The 20,269-nt window shown below is 53.4% G+C and overlaps 1 protein-coding gene across 1 annotated transcript; it reads left to right on the forward strand.

Moving 5' to 3' along the window:
• The first annotated feature begins 995 nt into the window (after nucleotides 1-995).
• On the forward strand, nucleotides 996-19,410 carry ZNF554 (zinc finger protein 554). Its single transcript, XM_042927689.1, has 8 exons — nucleotides 996-1,087; nucleotides 1,154-1,191; nucleotides 3,499-3,560; nucleotides 3,644-3,786; nucleotides 12,368-12,440; nucleotides 14,718-14,844; nucleotides 17,104-17,295; nucleotides 18,082-19,410. Exons 1-8 carry the CDS (start codon nucleotides 996-998, stop codon nucleotides 19,233-19,235), a joined length of 1,881 nt encoding a protein of 626 aa, XP_042783623.1. The 3' UTR covers nucleotides 19,236-19,410.
• The last annotated feature ends 859 nt before the right edge of the window (nucleotides 19,411-20,269 follow it).

Here is a 20,269-nt window from a genome sequence, read left to right on the forward strand (position 1 = left end):
CGTTTCCTCTTCAAATCCCAGAGGAACTGCTCCCCTTCCTATCATTCGAGACACACGGCCCCACCCAGGTCCGGCCACCATGCGGCAACACGGCCACCGCGTCTGGGACCAGAACGGCATCCCTGGAGGCCATCTGATGCAGAGCTGGAAACTGAGCTTTGCCATTCAAGGGCAGATCCAAAGGGCCCTCAGGGATCTGAAGGGGAAGAGGAGAGTGGGGTCCAGTTTTCCCTCACTGGAAGCAGCGTGAGGGAGCCCAGTACCGTGTTAATACAGCATTAGCCAATCACGCTTATTCTGTAGGACTTGAATCCTTTTGAATGTATCGAAGACAATTTTATGGCCTCGAATATAATCTGTCTTTGCATCCGTTTTGTGCGCTTTTGGGAAGGATGTGTGTTTGGCTCTTGTTGGCTAGAGTGTCTCATACACGGCAGTCCCGTCAAGTTTGTCGATAGGGTTGATTAAATCGACACCTTTGCTGACGTTCTGCCCACTTGTTCTGTTAATTATTGAGAGAGAGAGAGGGGGGTGGTGATTAATTTTATGCATCTATTGGGGTAGGTTATGGTACCCATTGTTGGGTCAAACATCAGTCTAGATGTTGCTGCGGAGGTCGAATCTTTAGATGTGATTAACATTTATTTGTTTTTAATGTTTTTTTTTTTATTTTTTGAGAGAGAGCAAGAGTAAAAGTGGGAGAGGGGCAGAGAGAGAGGGAGGGGCAGAGAATCTGAATCGGGCTCTGCGCTGACAGCAGTGAGCCCGAATTGGGGCTTGAACTCACGAACTGTGAGATCATGACTCAAGCCAAAGTTGGGTGCTCAACGGACTGAGCCACCTGGGGAACCCAGGTGTGATTACCATTTAAATCAGCCCGCTTTGAGTGAAGAGATTACCCTCCGTCATGTCAGGGGGCCTCATCCAATCAGTTGGAAGCCTCAAGGAGGAAAGACTGGGGTCCAGCGAGGAAGAAGGAATCCCGCCACAGGACGATGACGGCCTTTGACGACGTCGGTCAGGACGACGACGGTCTTGAGCTACAACAGCTACTCTTCCCTGGTCCCCAGCCTGCCCTGTGGATGTTGTACTTGTCAGCCCCCGTAATTACATCACGCAGTCCCTAAAAGTTAACCACCCTGTTTACCTCCAGGAACTCTGATACGAGGAATATTGAAATCATCTCCAACGGTAAGTGTGCCCTTACCCATTTCTCCTTGCATTTCTGCTTTGTGTATTTTGTTTGTATTTATTTACTTAAAATTTTTAAAAAGTCTTTATTTTTGAGGGAGAGAGACAGAGCACGAGCAAGGGAGGGGCAGAGAGAGAGGGAGACACAGAATCCGAAGCAGGCTCCAGGCTCCGAGCCGTCAGCACAGAGCCCGGCGCGGGGCTCGAACCCACGAACCGTGAGATGGTGACCTGAGCCGAAGTCGGACGCCCAACCGACTGAGCCCCCCGGGTGCCCCGCTTTGTGTATTTTGAAGCTCTGTTAATAGACGCATAAATATCTTGGATCGTTATGTCCTTTTGATTTATTTTCTTACCATTTTATATGACAATCTATGACTTTGAATTTAGGTATTTAAACCAGTAACAATTAAAGTGACTTTTTAAGAGGAGATAGAAGTTTATTGAATAGACCACAAAGGAGTGGTCAGTAGAGGAGTAGGCTGTCTGCAAAGGGATTTTTTTTTTGAGAGAGAGAGAGAATTGGTGCAAGAGGGAGAGGGAGAGAGAGAGAAGGGGCTCACCCGATGTGGGGCTTAAACTTCAGATCATGGCCTGAGCTGAAAAATCGAGAGTCAGACGCTGAACCGACTGAGCCACCCCGGGGAACCACTGCTACTATTTTTTATTAATCGAGGCTGAAAGCCCAGGACTGCCAGCAGCAGTGTGGAGGGGCACGAGGAGGAACAGGTCCTCCAGTCCTAAACAGGCAGTCTGGACAGCGTATCTTCCGCATCACGGGCTAAGACTGGAAAAACCAGACTGGAAAAGTGGGGTTGGGAAATTCTTCAACACCTTGAGTCTGTTCAGGCTGGTATAATAAAGGGTCCTGGCTCCGGTAGGGGAGAACCCCCTTCCAGGCTGCAGAGAGCCGACCTCTTCCTTGCGTCCTCACGTGGCAGAAGGGACGAGGGAGCTCTCTTGGGTCTCTTTCATAAGGGCACCAATCCCATCCGTGATGACTCCACCTCTCAAAGGCCCCCACCTCCTAATATCATCACACTGGCCACCAGGTGTCAACCTAAGAATTTGGGGGTGGGTTGGGGTGGGGAACGCATTCGGGTATAACACACATAATGTGCGTTGTTGCGTTGGCTTGGGCCATCTGTTACACAAATTCATCCAGCCCTTGGGACCTTCACCTGATGTTTATCCTACTTAAATCAAAGCCACTCGAGGACTAGATTCCCAATCTAGGCTTGAAACAAGTGAGATGCAACTCTGGAGAAAAGATCCTAATCCGTTCTGCCCCAGTGTCTGTAAATCGGATGACAAAGTCACAAGCATGATGTTTATAATTACGTATCACGTGACACACCATCTCCGGTGCCTAATGGAGGAAACACTGCCAACTTCTCTCCACTTCAGGGGACCCCGTTTCTTCTCTAAGGAAAACACGCAGCTCAGGGCTTGGGCATTGCATAGAGAGAAAGAGCGAGAAAGGCAAATAGGGGTGCCTGGGTGGCTCTGTTGGTTGGTTGCGCGTCCGAGTTCGGTTCAGGTCATGATCTCGAGGTTCGTGAGTTCAAGCCCCACGTCGGGCTCCGTGCTGACAGCTCGGAGCCTGGAGCCTGCTTCAGATCCTGTGTCTCCCTCTCTCTCTGCCCCTCCCCGGCTTGTGCAGTCTCTCTCTCTCTCTCTCTCAACAATAAATAAACATTAAAAAAAGAGAAATAATATTCAGAAATACATATAATACATATCACGATTTGGACCAATAATAAGAATTCTTTAAATGTAGAATTTATCACATATGTATATAATTTATTACTGTTTTATTACTAGATGGTTACATTTTTAAAAATATTTATTTTTCAGAGACAGAGCCAGCAGGGAGGGGCAGAGAGGGAAGGGAAAGAGAGAATCTCAAGAAGGCTTCCCGCTGCCGGTGCAGAGCCCCTGGCGGGGCTCAGACCCAATCAGTGATATCGTGACCTGAGCTGAAACCAAGAGTGGACAGAGCCACCCAGACGCCTCTAGAAGGTTGGTTACATTTACTGGACTATACAGAATATTATAGTTAATTACAACATCAGATATTACTAAGCTCCAATACATTAATACATTAATTATGGTAGTTTTATTGTTGCAACATATTATTGATAACACAAATCAACATATCGGTATTAGTAAGAAATAGTATCATTAAAACAATTTACCAAGCAAAAAACGGATTATACGTTTCCATGATTTGTTAATCAATAGGCAAATCTGTATGTCTCTGGCACCGCGCCAAATGGAAGGCTGGCAATTTGCCCCTCATTTCAGGCCTGGCGGAGCTCTCCGCGCGCCTGCCCGACGGCGCGGGCGCGCGTTTGCGGCCGGCGGCTGTGCGCAGCTGCAGGAAGCTTCTCAGTCCTGCGGAGACACCTCCCGCCCGCAGATGGCGCTGTGACTCGACTCGTTGCCCCAGAGGGACGGGGGACCACCCCCCTCCCCCAGCTCCACCCCCGAGCCTCCTGGGACTTGTAGTTCGCGGCTTCGTGGTGCGCAGGCGCACTGCGGAGACCGTCCTGGTTGCGCTCGTCGGGGAGGCGGCGGCAGCGGCGGCGCGGCGTGAGTTAACGGGGCGCAGGGAGGGGGCGGGGGCGCGGGCTCCGGGGGGCGGAGGGAGGCGGCGTCCGGGACTGGCCGCGCGGGCCGGGGCGGGAGCCGGTGGCGCCCGAGCGGTGCGCCCCGGTTGGCACCTGCGCCCACCCCGGGGTCACCGCGCCTGAAGACGGGTGTTCGGGGCCCTGGGCGGGGGTCCGGCGGGAGGGGCGGCCGAGGCGTTCCCGTGGGCGTTTGCCCTGTCTGTCACTCGAGGCGACGGAGGCCGCCCAGCGCCCAGAATGGCACATCTGACCCTTGCCCGGCGGGGGGGCCCCCAGCGTGAGACCCAGGGGGCGCGCTCTGCTGTGAGGGAGGGGCCGCACTTGAAAGGGAAATGGAATAAACCCTATTTGCTCTTAAAGGCCGAGAGGGGTCGAACGCTCAGACTTGGGAATGTGAATTCACTAGGGCTCCTTGGCTGACCCGGGGTCTCCCCCAGACTATTCTGCCTGCCCCATCTCCCAGGAGACACTTGGCAGTGCTTGGGGTCGTTGGTGGTTGTCATGACGGGGCGGGGGGGGGGGGGGCGGCGGCGGTGTTTGGGGGCATGCTCCCGGCATCGAGTGGGTGGGGGCCCGGGATGCTGCTCAGCCCCCTGCAGTGCCCAGGACGGCCCCACCCCAGAGAATGATCCGGCCCCAGTGTCCACAGGGTTGAGGCGGAGACACCCTATGTTATTATCTGGAAAACCAGTTGAGTCCGACCCCTGCTCACTAGAAACCAGAATAAATCCCCAAAGGGTCAGACAGTAGGAACCAGAGTGACCCCCCCCCACCCCCCCGCCGAGTGTGTATTTAATTGTGCAGCCTCCTGGGACCTCCTTAGAGTGGATAATGGTGGCACACAAAGTGTCTTGGGGGTGGGTAGACTCCCCTAAACCAGGGAGATCTCACTGGGGAGTGCCTCCGTCCCTAAGGGACCGTGGTGGTATCTAGGAACATCTGTGGTTGTCACCCTGCTGAGCCCTGGGGTGGAGTAGGTGAGGCCAGGGACGCTGCTCAACTCCTCCCAGTGCCCAGAAGAGCACCCCCCGCCCCGCCCCGCGAGAACGACCCGAACCGCCGTTCACAATGCTGAGGGGGAGATCCCGACTTAACACTTTATCCTGAGAGGAGTTCCTCATTGGCCTCATCAGGCCCTTCCTGGGGAGAAGTGATGAGTTTCTGTGGTTTGAACATTGAAAGGGAAGGTCCCAAGCCATGTGGCACAGGTCTGGGTGAAGGAGGGGGCTGAAGGGACCACTGGCATCTGCCACAAGGTAGGAGGGTCTTCGAACCATCAGACGATGGGAGAGAATTGTTCTGCAGGACCTAGGAAGGGGCTGGGGGACCTGGACCCATTGCCCTGAGCTGTGGCTTCAAGTCCCAAAGAGCCGGGGGGCCTGGGGGGCTCAGTGGGTTAAGCCTCTGACCTCCGCTGAGGTCATGATCTCACAGTTCGTGAGTGTGAGCCCCACGTCGGGCTCTGTGCTGACAGCTCGGAGCCTGGAGCCTGTTTCGGATTCTGTCTCCCTCGCTCTCTGCCCCTCCCCCGGCTCATGCTCGGTCTCGTTCTGTCTCTCAGACATTAACAAAAATATTTATAAAGTCCCAAGAGCAGGGGCGCCTGGGTGGTGCAGTCGGTTAAGCGTCCGACTTCAGCCAGGTCACGATCTCGCGGTCCGTGAGTTCGAGCCCCGCGTCAGGCTCTGGGCTGATGGCTCGGAGCCTGGAGCCTGTTTCCGATTCTGTGTCTCCCTCTCTCTCTGCCCCTCCCCCGTTCATGCTCTGTCTCTCTCTGTCCCAAAAATAAATAAAAAAAAAAACGTTGAAAAAAAAAATAAAATAAAATAAAGTCCCAAGAGCAAAGACGGAAGTTCACGCGGTGTGGGAGGCAGTGGTAGATGCCTTCGGGCGCTCGCACAGAATCCCCTGCGTGAGGCTCCCTGGCAGCAAGGCTAGGGGGGTGGGGGGGGGCGGCAAGGAACGCTGCCCCTCTGTTTGCCTTTGGTGTTTGTGAGCGTCCCGGGGCAGACTGGGTGGCTGAAACGCCAGAAGCTTCCTCTTGCACACTCTGGAGGCCAGAAGTCTGAAATCCAGGGTCAGCAGGCCTCCGGGGGAGGACCCTTCCTGCCTCTTCCAGCTCCCTGTGGTCCTTCTCTACGCTTGGGGTCCCTTGGCTTACAGCTGTGTCACTCCAGCCTCTACGTCCATTGTCACACGGCCTTCTTCCTGTGTGTCTGCGTCTCTTTTAAGGACACCAGCCCGTGGCATCGGGCCCACTCTACTCCTCTATGACTTCATCTCATCTGTGAAGATCCTGCTTGCAAATGGGGTCACCTTCACAGGTACCAGAGGGTCAGGGCTGGAGCGTGTCTTTTAGAGGACCTGATTCAGTGTCATCAGCAGATGTTTCGTCAGGGTGAAGCATGCATGTCCTTGTAAAGACACGTCTGATGCCCTGGGGGCATGGCTGGGCACAGCCTGCTCCCCTTTGTAGCTGAAGCTACAGGGCAGAGCAAGGCAGGGCCGGCTCTCCGTGAGAACTCTGCATCACTCCGGCTCATCTTCTAGATTTTCAGACTTTTGTTCTATTGTATCTGTTTCATTTCATGAGTGGTTTGTAAAAGAAGTTGCCTTTACAGATCACGTCTTCCTTGGTAATTTCTTTTTTTTTAATGTTTATTTATTTTTGAGAGAGAGAGAGAGAGAGAGGGAGAGAGAGAGCATGCGTGAGCCAGCGGGGGAGGGGCAGAGAGAGAGAGAGAGAGGGAGATACAGAATCCGAAGCAGGCTCCAGGCTCCAGCACAGAGCCCGACACGGGGCTCGAACCCACGAGCTGTGAGATCATGACCTGAGCCAAAGTCGGACACTTAACCGACTGAGCCACCCAGGCGCCCCTTCCTTGATAATTTAAACAGTTATGGGGCGCCTGGGTGGCTCAGTCGGTTAAGTGTCTTACTTTGGCTCAGGTCATGATCTCAGGGTTTGTGAGTTCAAGCCCCAGGTCAGATTCTGTGCTGACAGCTCGGAGCCTGGAGCCTGCTTTGGATTCTGTGTCTCCCTCTCTCTTTGCCCCTCCCCGGCTCATGCTCTGTCTCTCTCTCTCTTAAAAAAGTAAACATTAAAAAAAAATTTTTTTTAAACAGTTACATGTCCAAAAAAGAAAAAAAAAAAACCAGTTACACATGCTTACTGGAGTTAGCCATAGTATTTTTTTCCCAGGTTTGTTAGGTTTATTTTTGGCTAACAGCTTTATTTAGATACAGTCCACAAACCAATTCATTCATTTCAGGTATGCAGTTCAGTGATTTCTCATGTATTCACAGAGTTGTGCAGTCATCATGTCTGTCTAGTTCTGGAACATTCCATCACCCCAGAAGAAACCCTGTCTCCATCAGCAGTCACCCTCCTTCCCCTAGTCCCCACGAGCCCCCTGCCTGTCCCTGGATGATCCCGTTCTGGACGTTTCACACACCCCGTGTGGCCTCTCGTGTCTCGTTCCCTCCCTGAGCGTCATGTGTTCAGGTCTGACCGCGGGGCAGCGCGTGTGGGCGCCTGGCTCCTGCTCGCGGCTGAGTGATATTCCACCGCGCGGCTGGACCACATTGTGCTTACTCGTTCATCCGTTGATGGGCACTGGGGTTGCTTCCACTCTTCCGCCACCGCGAGTCGTGCCGCCAGGCACATTCGTGAACAGGTTTTGGTGTGGACGTGTGTGTTCGTTTCTCTCGGGCAGACGGTAGGAGAGGCATCCCTGGGTCCAGTGGACACTGTGTTTAACCATTTGAGGAACCGCCAGACCGTCTTCCAGGACAGCGACCCACCTCCCAACCCCTTGCTCCAGGGTGGCCATTCCCCCCCCATCCTCACCAACACCTGTTCCTGTCCTGTGGCCTCCAGTTATCCTGCTGGGCGGGAGGGGCCTCCTCACTGTGGGTCTCATTTCCGTGATGACTCATGAGATTGATCATCCTTTCCACGCGGCTTGGTCGTTCGCGTGTCGCCTTTGGACAAGTGCCTGTTCTTTACGGGAGCTCTTTGTTAGGAAGTGAGTCGCCGGCTCTGGAAGAGGCGTGCGCGGAGGCCCTGAGTGCCTCGCCGCCGCTCCTCGTGCGTGCTCTCGCCGGCTTCTTCCTTCAGCCTCACCCCAAGGAACCTTGTTCCCTGATCCCCTTTTCCTGGTGGGGAGGCGGCTGTTTTCTTAAGCGTTCAGCTTTGACTTAATTCTAGACTCATACAATGTTGCAAAAACGGGGTGGAGTCCCACCCACGCATCACCCAGCTCGCCCCCTTCGCCTGTCTCCTGACAATCGCGTAGGATCAAAGCCAGCACGTGGGTATTGACCCCCCCCCCCCCCCCGCCATGAAAAAAATTTTAATGTTTATTTTTTTGAGAGAGAGCGCGTGTGAACAGGGGAGGGGCAGAGAGAGAGAGAGAGAGATTGAGAGAACCCAAGCAGACCACGCTGTCAGCGCAGAGCTCAAGAGTCGGCTGCTTAACCAACTGAGCCACCCGGGTGCCCCGCCCCCGCCATGAAAATTTCGCAGCAGAGGTGCGTCTGGGTGCTGGGGCTGCACGGCTCCCACAATGGACTAGTCTTCTCCACGTGTCTGTGTCCTAATCCTCTCTTCTTATAAGGACACTGGTTTTACTGGATCCGGGCCCATTCCTAACGACCTCATTTTGACTTAATACCTCTTTAAAGGCCCTATCTTGAAATACAGTTACTGTCTGAGGTCCTGGGGTTGGGACTGGAAGGTATGAATTTGGAGGGGACACAGATTAACCTGTGACAACAGATATATGTGTACAGACATAACGTTGGAGATATTGCGGGTTCGGTTCTGGATGACCGCAGCGAAACAAGTCAGATGAATTGTTTGGTTTCCCAGTGCATGTAAAAGTTATGTTTTCGCCGTACTTGTGCAATAGCACTGTATCTAAAAGAACCATGTAGGGGCGCCTGGGTGGCTCAATCGGTTAAGCCTCCGACTTTGGCTCAGGTCATGATCTTGCGGTTCGTGGGTTTGAGCCCCACATCAGGCTCCGTGGTGACAGCTCAGAGCCTGGAGCCTGTTTCCAATTCTGTGTCTCCCTCTTTCTCTGACCCTCTCCCGCTCTCTCTTTCTCTCTCTCAAAAATAAACATTAAAAAAATCTCCACTACTTTTTCAAAAATATAAATAAAAGAACAATGTAAATATCTTAATTTGAAAGTACTTTAACTGCTACAAGATGCTAATCATCATGTGAACTGTCAGCCAGTCATATCACTGGTCACAGATCACCGTAACAACTGTAAGAATAATGAGTGCAGACCCGCCTGGTGGGCTCGGTCAGTTAAGCATCCGACTCTTGGTTTTGGCTCAGGTCATGATCTTGCAGTTTGTGAGATCGAGCCCCACATCGGGCTCTGTGCCGACAGCATGGAGCCTGCTTAGGATTCTCTGTCTCCCTCTCTCTCTCTCTGCCCCTTTTCCTGCACGTGTGCTCTCTCTCTCTCAAAATAAATAAAGTTAAAAAAAGATAATGAGTTCGTGAGAATCACCAACGCATGACCCAGGAACACGCGGTGAGCAAATGCTGTTGGAAAAATGGTGCCAACAGGGTGACGCAGGGTTGTCACAGACCTTCAGTCTTAACGCGGTGGCCGTGAAGTGCAATGAAATGAGACATGCCCGTATCTGCCTCTGTTCTGCATGCGTGTAAAAGGATACTTTCTACATTCTCCCCTCCCTGTCCCAAGAACCGATTTGTGCTACCTCAGGGTTAACATCGCCGTAGTGGGAACGCTTCGCCTGATGTTGACATCTCACTGTGGGACATTTATCACAGCCAAGACGTGACCCCCGAGTGGTGCCGCCAGGGGCCGAGGGAGGGGGCTGGGCAACATCAAGTCTCAGTTACGGAAGATGAGCACATGCGAGAGGGCCGCCGGACGATGTCGTACCTATGGTCAGCAACAGCGCCTTCTACGCTTAAAATTTGTTAAGATAAATCTCATGTTAAGCGTTCTTACCACACACCGTTTTTAAAAACATCAACCCACTGGGGCTCCTGAGCGGATCAGTCGGTTAAGCGTCCGACTCTTGATTTCAGCTCAGGTCGTGATCTCGCACTTTGTGAGATCGAGCCCCACGTCAGGCTCTGTACTGACAGCGTGGAGTCTGCTTGGGATTCTCTCTCTCCCTCTCTCTCTGCCCCTCCCCTGCTCTCTCACTCTCACTCTCTCTCTCTCAAAATAAATAAACTTAAAAAAAGCCACATCAACCCACCAAGACATCAACCTTGGTTCAGAATATTAACCAGACTGCAAACTTCATTTAGATTTCACCAGGTTTTCCACTAGCCCAGGACCTTCATTCTGGCCCAGGACCGCATCCGGGGTCCCACACGACATCTCGCCATCTCGCCATCTCGCCTTGTTTTCTGGGGCTCCTCCAGTGTGACCTTTCCTCAAACTTTCCTGGTTTTGCGTGGCCTCGACGCTTTTGAAGAGCAGTGGCCAGGTGCTTTGTAGAAGGTCCCTTGGACTGAGTTCATCTGATGTTTTCTCATGATTACACTGAGGTTACCTTACACTGAAGGTAGCCCAGAGGTGTCCTGTCACATCAGGGGACATCACAGCAGGCGTCCTGTCCACATCGCAGTGACACTGATCTTCATCACTTGGCTAGGGCGGGGTCCGCCAGGTTTCTCCAGGAATAAAGTTCCCCTTCTTCCCTCTATCCGCACTATTTGCTGGAAGCAAGTCACTGAGCGAACCCACGTGGATGGCGCGGGGGAGGGGAGGCTCCGCGTCCTGGAGGGAGGACCAGGGAAGAATTTACAGATGCGTTAACATCATGGCGGTAATTAACAAGTATTTTGGAGGTGTGACTTTTCAGCTACCCGATGTCCCGCCTCTCCTTGGAGTGTCCCCAGTAATGACGTGTGCATCCGTGGGCCTTGTCTGCGGGGATGATCACCGGGGTGTTCCCATGAAAATCCCATGGTGATTTTCTATTAACGGGGCTGGGTGGTGGTTTTTGAAGTTTTCGTCCAGGAATCCAGACCACGCCCATCATAAGTATCCGGTAACTGGCCTCTATTCATTCCTCATGAGTCTGCATGAGAATTTGCGTTTACAAGAGACTTCACGCCTACGACATCACCCAGAGCAGGCCGGTGGCTCACGTGTAGTGAGTGGGGACAGAGCAGGACTGCTCCAGGATGCCACAGCCAGACAGTCCTTCGAGCACGAGAAACAGTTCAGGACCTGTTGCAGTGGGGAAAGACCTCTGGTGCACCTGGGCCCCATCCCCGATGCGGTGTGGACAAGCGGGGGTTTATAGCAAGGGAGTAGGTGGGGGTCAGCAGACGGGCACTTGCCGTGAGGACGCATCACGGGGGATTCTGGCTGAACAGACCTGATAGGATTGCCGCTGCAGGCATTCTGGGTGATCCCCAACCCCCCCAACCCCCCGCCACCTGGGTGGGGCAGGAGGAAATTGGCCGGATATCCAGGGTGATCAGACACGGGGCGGGGGCTTCGAGCTGAAGTGACTTAGCAGGGCTCTGGCTAAAACAGAGCATCTGAGCTGAACTCAGAAGCCCAGAGGTCAAGGCCTAGTTGGACGGAGGGCTCAGAGAGGCGAGAGAGGGTCCTTGGTGCCACCAGGCAGCACCAGAATCAGCCTGGAAGGGAAGGGAGCCTCCCGGGAGTGTGCAGGGCTCACAGTCCGGCCTGTGCCTTCCGGGGGACAGGCGCATCTGGATCCTTCCTGCTGCAGAGCTGGGGTGGTCCGGTAGGAGAGTACAGGGCAAAGGAGGGGGCCCGGGAGAGGGGCCCCAGGGAGCCGGCTGGGCTGTGGGAAGGCAGAGATGAGTCTGGGAGGCGCCAAGGGTGGGGGCCTGTGGGCTTCGAGGCTGGGAGGTCCTACTGGGTTGAATGGGGTTCCCCACAAAATTCGTGTCCACCCGGAACCTTGGAATGTGAGCTTATCTGGAAACGGGGTCTTTGCAGATGTAATTAGTTAAGATGAGGTCGTATGGGAATGGGTGAGTCTAATCCAACGACTGGCGTCCTTGTAAGAAGAGAGACACAGAGTCAGAAGACAGTCACGTGACCACCGAGGCAGAAGCTGGAGGGATGTGACCACAAGCCCAGGGGAAGCTGGAGTCCCAGAACCTGGAAGAGGCAGGAAGGACCCTGTTCTGGGGCTTTGGCCCTGAGACCTTGATCCAACTTCTGGCCTCCTGAACGTGAGAGAATAAATCTCTGCTGTCTTAAGCCCCCAGCGTGTGGTCGTTTATTTCAGTGGCCCCAGGACACTTGCACAGACTCCTCCGTGATAGAATCGGTATACTTTGTAAGCTTCCAAGACCTTCAGTATTTTGGTCCATGCATGGGTTAAGGGGCCATTCAGGCCTGTGGCCTCTGTCCTGGCTTCTGTTGACCACACTGTGTGTGTGTGTGTGGGGCGGGGGGGGACCTGGATTGTGCCAGAGGTGTCCAGGTCCAGGATTTGGGGATCAGGGACAGGCCTGGGCCTGGGCTTCACGGTCCCTTCTCCTCCCGCAGCTCTGCCTGCCCCGGATCCTGCTTTTCCCAAGAGAAGAGGATGGCTGCTGGGTACGTGTCCCCCGGGCCCCAGGTGAGTGGGACCTTCCTCTTCCCCTGAAAGTGTCCAGTGTGCCCAGAGGACGCACTCCTACAGGAAGTGCATTCCCAGATAGGGAAGGGAGCCCCACTGCTGTGTGGGAGCTCAGGGAGCCTTCCCCGTGAGCATCTGGGTCCGAGAACCTCTGCTTCTTGTAAGCAGAAGCACAGGCTGGTGTCCAGTGCGTGTTTCCCTGCAAGACAGCTGAGCTTCTGTCCCCGGCAGGGAGCACTTCCCCCACCGCGGCGGGGGGCCGCCTGGGAAGCACCGTCTCGTTACTTCAGTTGTGGTAAAAGATTCACCATCGTAACCTTCTCTAAGCACACAGCTCAGCGGCACCAAGCGCACTCGCGGTGTCGTGCAGCCGCCCCCATCACCCGTCTCCAGAACTTTGCATCTCCCCAGACTGAGACCCTGTCCCCATGAAGCATCAACGCCCCACCCCCTGCCCCACCCCTGACTCCCACCATCCGCTCTCTTGTCTCTGTGGACGGGACTCCTCTGGGGAGCCCCTGTGAGTGGGGTCACGCGGGACGTGTCCGTCAGCGTCTGGCCTCTGTCACTGCGCACAGTGGCCTCCGGGTCTGTCCACGTGGTGGCAGCTGGCAGGACATCCTTCCTTCCCGAGGCTGGGCCAGTCTTTGTAAGCCTGGAAGAGCTGTGTTTAATGTGAAGCTGCCTTACAGGCCATGAGCATCAGGACAGCAGAGGTCACCATCCACTGGGACAACACATCTGTGGGGACTGGTAGATGGGGTCCCTGTCCCTTAGCTCTCGGCTTCGGATGGCAGCCACGAGTCTGAGAAAGTGATCAGTGTCTGCACCAGAAATATAGGGCCGACTGACAGCTCAGGTTCAGGTGGTCCCTGGGAGAACAGGCCCTTTCCTGTGGACATTTGCAGGCGATCCAAAGGGTCCAGTCAGTGTCCTGGATGTTGTCCTTGTTGGAGCCCCCTGGAGAGGGGTACTTGATCTGCTCTGGCCCCTGCATGGAAGTCCTGGTCATCACAGGCACACCCACTTTCAGCCCAGCCTGGTGCTCGCTGAGGCTGGCACAGCCCCCGGGGACACTGTCAGGTTTCAGCTTGGAGCCCACGCCGCCCCCGGGACCTGTGGGGTCAGGGTTCCAAACAAAGCTGTGGCTTGTCCCTCGGCAGCAGGAGAGCTGAGATGCCACGAGGCCAGGCAGGGTCCCTTCTTACCTGTCTTCGTGTTAAGTAAACAGAGCCACCCAGACCTAGGCGGTCAGGCCGGAGGGTCATCGCCTGTCCAGGCCACGCAGGATTTCACGGGAGCCCCTTAGCAGCTCAGGCCTGCATCTTTATTTATTTATTTATTTAAAATGTTTTTTTTTTAATGTTTGCTTATTTTTGAGAGAGAGAAATACAGAGCGTGAGCAGGGGAGGAGCAGAGAGAGAGGGAGACACAGAATCCAAAGCAGGCTCCAGGCTCCGAGCTGTCAGCACAGAGCCCAGTGCTGGGCTCGAACCCACGAACTATGAGATCATGACCTGAGCTGAAGTTGGACGCTCAACCGACTGAGCCACCCAGGCGCCTCAGGACTGTGCTTTTTAAAAACGAAACAAAAAAACCACCTTAACTTCAGCCAGAATGGCCAAAACCAGCCAGCGGGTCCAGCAGGCCTGCTCGCCTGGGGTGGGAGCCATCGCTTTCCAAGTCCATAGGTAACTTTTCCCCTCACGACAGACAGCAGCCCAGCTGCTGGTTCCAGCCAGGACGGCTGCAGTAGCCAGCCAGGCGCCACACATTCGCCATCCCCCCTCCACGTGCCCTTCCTTTGCCCATCGGCGCCCTTGCCACATTTCCCCGCTCGTGCGGATCGGCAGGTGTGGCTTCTGGGTTCTCTGACCGCATCGCTAGCGGACGCCCCGACCGGCGTGAACTACTCAGCCTCACTGCACCCCGTGGAGCGGAAAGCGTGTCTTCCATTTTCCTTCCATTGAGCAGATGAGGAGGCCACGTCCTGGAAAGCCAGTAATACACGTCCGATCCCACAAGCTACCTCTTTCTAGAATAAGCGGGGGGAGATTCTCAAGTGGGAATGTCGCGCTCACAGATCCAAAAGTTGGACTCACCAGTTCAGTAGGAAACGGGCCATGTGTTCCCGCGAGATCTGAGTGCTAGCAGAATCTGACCTCCGGGCTTCGCTCCCTGCTCCCTGTGGATCTCCTGTTGGCCACGGCCTTCGGCCCTCTTGTAAAAAGGTGGGGGGGGGGGCCTTTCTTGAGCAGAATCGATGTGGTATTTTAGGAGTTAGTGACCTTCGAGGATGTGGCCGTGGCCTTCTCCCGGGAGGAGTGGGCCTTGCTGGACCCTGCTCAGAAGAGGCTGTACAGAGAGGTGATGCTGGAGACCTACAGGAACCTGGCCGCACTGGGTAAGACCAGCGCCGTGCACGCACCTGCCCATCGGTTCACACGCACGTAGCCTCCGCGGTGTGTCCAGAGCCGTGTTAGGAAGTGGGGGTTGTTGATGAATAAGGCAGCTGTGTGGCCCCTGCCCTTGTGGGGTGCATGGTCCACTGGTTTCTTCAACACTGCAAGTGACCCGCTTTCTCCCAGAGCTGCTGCCGAGCCGCACATCTCACCTGAGGCTTAGATAATGTCCCCGAGTCCCCTCGGGTACAGAGTCGTCATGAAACATGTTTTTGTATGTGTGGCAAAACATGTATAACATAAAATCTACCTTTTAAACCATTTTTGGGTATACAATTCAGTGGCAGTAATTACATTCAAAATGTGCAGTCACCCCCACCATCTGTTTCTAGAACTTTGCATCTCCCCAGACTGAGACCCTGCCCCCCACAAAGCACTGACTCCCCGCCCTCTGCCCCGCCCCTGGCTCCCACCGTCTACTCTCTGTCTGTGGACGGGACTCCTCTAGGGACCCCCTAGTGGGGTCACGCGGGACGTGTCCTTCTGTGTCTGGCTTCTGTCACTGCGCACAGTGGCCTCTGGGTCTGTCCACGTGGTGGCAGGTGGCAGGACGTCCTTCCTGTTTATTATTTATTTATTTAATTTTAAAAGAATGTTTATTTGAGGGGGGAAGGGCAGAGAGAGAGAGAGAGAGGGGAACAGAGGATCTGAAGTGAGCTCTGTGCTGACAGCAGACAGCAGTTTGTTTAAATGTTTATTTTTGAGACAATGCGAGAGACAGAGCATGAGCGGCGGAGGGGCGGACAGAGGGAGACCCAGAATCTGAAACAGGCTCCAGGCTCCGAGCTGTCAGCACAGAGCCCAACGTGGGGCTCGAACCCACGAACTGTGAGATCATGACCTGAGCTGAAGTTGGACGCCTAACCGACTGAGCCTCCCAGGCGCCCCTGCCCTTGGTTTTTATTTTTTTTATTTTTTTATTTTATTTTTTTTAGGTATGGTAACAGGATACTAATGAGGTTAACATTTTAATGTTTATTTAGTTCTCAGACAGAGACAGAGCGTGAACAGGGGAGGGGCAGAGAGAGAGGGAGACACAGAATCGGAAGCACGCTCCAGGCTCTGAGCTGTCAGCACAGAGCCCGACGTGGGGCTCGACCCCACGAACCGGGAGATCATGACCTGAGCCGAAGTCGGACGCTTAACCGACTGAGCCCCCCAGGCGCCCCTGCCCTTGGTTTTTAAAGCTGAGTAATATTTCAGTGTGTGGATGGACCCCATTTTATTTATCTGCACATCCACGGGTGGACACTTTGTAGCTGTTGAGAATCATGCTCCCGTGAACACAGATGTGCAAATAGCACTTTGAGTTCCTGCTTTCACCTTTCTCGGGTGCACGCCTAGGGGCGGACTTGCTGGGCCACATGGAGACTCTGTGCTTCCCTTTGTGAGAAACCGCCAGACTGTGTTTCACCATCGTACCAGCCACACACAAGGATTCCGATTGGCCCACATCCTCTCTAATCCTTATTTTCTGTTTTTGCTTAAAAAAAAAAAAAAATTACAGGGCGCCTGGGTGGCTCGGTCGGTGGAGCGTCCGACTTCAGCTCACGTCGTGATCTCGCGGTTCATGAGTTCGAGCCCCACGTCAGCCTTTGTGCTGATAGTGCAGAGCCTGCTTGGGATTCTCTGTCTCCCTTTCTCTCTGCCTTTCCCCTCCTCACACGTGTGTGTGTGTGTGTGTGTGTGTGTGTGTGTGTGTGTGTTTGTGTATGTCAAAAATAAATGAACATTAAAAAAATAATAGCTATCCTAGTAAGTGTGAAATGGTGTTTCACTGTGGTTTGATTTGCGTTTCCCTGATGCCTAATGATGTTGAGCATCTTTCCTGTGCTTGTTGGCCATTTGTAGATCTCCTTGGGGAAATGTGAGAGCCACAAGGTTTCTTTAATTAGTATTTTTTACCGTTTGCTTAGTTTTGAGAGAGAGAGAGAGAGAGAGACAGAGCATGAGCAGGGGAGGGGCAGGGAGAGAGGGTGACACAGAATCCCATGCAGGCTCCAGGCTCTGAGCTGTCAGCACAGAGCCCGACGCGGGGCTCGATCCCACGAACCGGGAGATCGTGACCTGAGCCGAGATCAAGAGTCGGCTGTTTGACTGAGCCCCCAGGTGCCCTGAGGTCCACAAGTTTTTAATTAGGAAAATAAAATCTTCAGCTTGGTCAACACGCCATGTCTCCAGTGTGCTCTTGTCTCTTCCAGAAACCTTGAAGACCCGAAGTGCTGGTGCAGGCATTGAGTTTGGTGTGCTGTCCGCAGCCCAAGCCTCTCAGGCCACCGGTCCTTCCCCGTGGGTGGGGGGTTCGCTCTTTCTACCAGTGGTGCCTTTCCAGCTGGAGCAAGGAGCAGCTGTGTGGATGGGGGGGGAAGGAACTCCCCAGACCTCCTGTTCAGGTGAGAGCCAGGCGGATACGAGCCACTGAACGGGGGCGGCGTCTTGGGGACTGCAGGTCCCCAAGGGGTCTCTCCACAGACGCCCTCTTGCATAAGGAGAAGGTTGAGGTCTTTGGTTGCAGTGTCTCAGATACCTTCATTCATTCTCCAGCAGGCTTGTCCTGTGCGCTGGCTTCTACAAGCCTTTGGGTGCAGAGGAAATATATCTCATTTCTTTCTTTTCTTTTTTCTTTTTTTTTATTTTTTTAATGTTTATTTGAGGGAGGGAGAGAGAGAGAGAGAGTGCGAGCATGAGTGGGGGAGGGGCAGGGAGAGAGGGAGACACAGAATCCGAAACAGGCTCCAGGCTCCCAGCTGTCAGCACAGAGCCCGACGCGGGGCTCAAATCCACGAACTGTGAGATCGTGACCTGAGCCGAAGTCGGACGCTCAACCGACTGAGCCCCCCAAGCACCCCTCATTGCCTCCTGGAAGCTATTCTACCTGTGTTTCTTGTTACATATGTTCCCTCTCTGCCTTCTTGATAATTCTTTCTCTTTGCCATTCTCATCCCCCCTCCTTTGTAGGGCCATCCCTTCCACATTTACATTCCCCCCCGTTTTCCATCATCGGCAAACTTCTTACACTGCATCCTGGCCTCGGGAGCTTTTCCTGTTTTCTCCCTGTGTTGAGTGCTGACACTTGAATGCGGAATCACATGTACCTCATGCATGTTGGAAGTACTTTTGTGCCGCCATTATTAAGTTAAAAGTTTCTTCTCTTCCCCCCTTTCCTCAATTTATTTCAGATTTGGCTGCTATACTGAAAAGCCAAGAGTCATCTTGTAAGAAGGTGGTTTGGGGGGAAGAACCACCCAGTGGTATAGTAAAGCTTCCCAAAGGAGACTGGGGCTGTGGTCAACTTGAGGAGAATCGCGAAGTCCTGCACAGGCTTTGGAGGCAGCTGGCGTACCCCCAGGCGGAGGTGTTTGCTCCAAGGGAGACCACTGCCTGGCATGAGTTTGGGGAAGCCTGTAGTATGAGCTCAGACCTTGCTTTGTCTCAAGGAGGTTCTGTAGAAGAACATTCCCACGACTGTGGTCTAGATATTGAGAGTTTGGTAGCTAATCCATTCTTAAACCATCATCAGATGGCATATACAGATCAGAGACCCTGTGAAGGGAGCGAATGTGGAAAAGACGTCGGCCACAATAGTGCCTTCAGTCAACACAACAGAGCCGCCGAAAGCGGGGAATCATTTCCTCACGGTATGGCTCTCACAACACACAACACAGTGAATACAGCGGGGAAACCCTTTGAATGTCACCACTGCGGGAAAGTGTTTAACCGGAGGCATTCCCTGAGCGAACATCAGAGAATCCATACAGGAGAGAGACCATATGAATGTCAGGAATGTGGGCGAGCCTTTACGCACAGCTCAACCCTCACACGACACTTGAGAACTCATACTGGAGAGAAACCCTATGCGTGCGGCGAGTGTGGGAAAGCCTTCAACAGGATTTCGTCTCTCACCCAACACCAGAGGATTCACACAGGGGAAAAGCCCTACAAATGCAAAGACTGCGGAAAGTCCTTCTGCCAGAGTTCTTACCTGGTCTTGCACAAGAGAACGCATACGGGCGAGAAGCCCTATGAATGTAACGAGTGTGGAAAGGCCTTCAGTGATCGTTCCTCGCTTAACCAACACGAGCGGACTCACACCGGTGAGAACCCCTATGAATGTAATCAGTGTGGAAGAGCCTTCAGTCAGAGGTCTTCCCTTGTTAGGCACGAGAGGACTCACACCGGAGAGAAACCGTACGGCTGTAGCGAATGTGGGAAAGCGTTCAGCCAGAGCTCGTCCCTTATCACACATCAGAAAACTCACACCAGTCAGAAAACCTATAAAATAATTGATTGTGGGAAAGCTTTCTATCAGAGCAGCAACCTCATTGGGTTTTAGAGACCACTTGCTGCCTGTAAGGTACCTTTTAGCTCTCTGCTACAGAAGTATGGTTAGATTTTGCCCTTCTGATGGGACTGTTTGAAAAGAAGTAGGCTTCTGCACGTTCTTTTTAAAAAAATTTTTTTAACGTTTATTTATTTTTGAGACAGAGAGAGACAGAGCGTGAACAGGGGAGGGGAAGAGAGAGAGGGAGACACAGAATCTGAAACAGGCTCCAGGCTCTGAGCGGTCAGCACAGAGCCCGACGTGGGGCTCGAACTCATGGACCGCGAGATCGTGACCTGAGCCGAAGTCGGACGCTTAACCGACTGAGCCACCCAGGTGTCCCATGCACGTTCTTGAAGAAAAGCTCCGAGGTCTAGATCTGAGAAGGGACCTTTTAGTGGGGGAAATTGCCATTGAGCTATGCTGAGTGGGGCGTGTCCTTTTGGAAAAGATTGATAAATGTGAACAGCAATGTGGAAAGGGATTTTGCTGAGAATCGTCTAACTAATTTAGTTGTTGAAACAGAATACCTTTTGTTTCAAAATTCAGTATTAAAAAAATGTTTATTATGGGAAGAGATGCTAGCAAGAGAGGGGCAGAGAAAGACGGGGAGAGAGAGAGTGAGAGAGAGAGAGGGAGAGAATGAGAATCCCAAGCAGGCTCCGTGCTGTCAGTGCAGAGCCTGACATGGGACTCGATTCCACAAACCCTGAGATCATGACCTGAGCTGAAATCAAGAGTCAGATATTCAACCAACAAAGCCACCCAGGTGTCCCATCAAAATTCAGTATTTTTTAATGTTTATTTTTGAAAGAGAGAGAGAGAGAGACAGAGCATGAGTGGGGGGAGGGGCAGAGAGAGAGGGAGACACAGAATCAGAAACAGGTTCCAGGCTCCAGGCCCTGAGCTGTCAGCACAGAGCCCGACGCAGGGCTCGAGCCCACCAACCACGAGATCACGACCTGAGCCGAAGTTGGACGCTTAACCAACTGAGCCACCCAGGTGCCCCCATATTCAGTACTTTTGTTTCAATAGTCTGTTTCAGT

This window comes from Panthera leo, chromosome A2, assembly GCF_018350215.1.
Source record: "Panthera leo isolate Ple1 chromosome A2, P.leo_Ple1_pat1.1, whole genome shotgun sequence".
NCBI classification, from domain to species: Eukaryota; Metazoa; Chordata; class Mammalia; order Carnivora; family Felidae; genus Panthera; species Panthera leo.

Bases quoted from the DNA above. Each gene is read 5' to 3' on its own strand.
- ZNF554 (XM_042927689.1), top strand. From the start codon at position 996: ATGACGGCCTTTGACGACGTCGGTCAGGACGACGACGGTCTTGAGCTA. The intron at 1,192-3,498 runs GTAAGTGTGCCC...CCCTCATTTCAG, and splicing joins TATTGAAATCATCTCCAACG to GCCTGGCGGAGCTCTCCGCG. The intron at 3,787-12,367 runs GTGAGTTAACGG...CTCCTCCCGCAG, and splicing joins GGCGGCAGCGGCGGCGCGGC to CTCTGCCTGCCCCGGATCCT.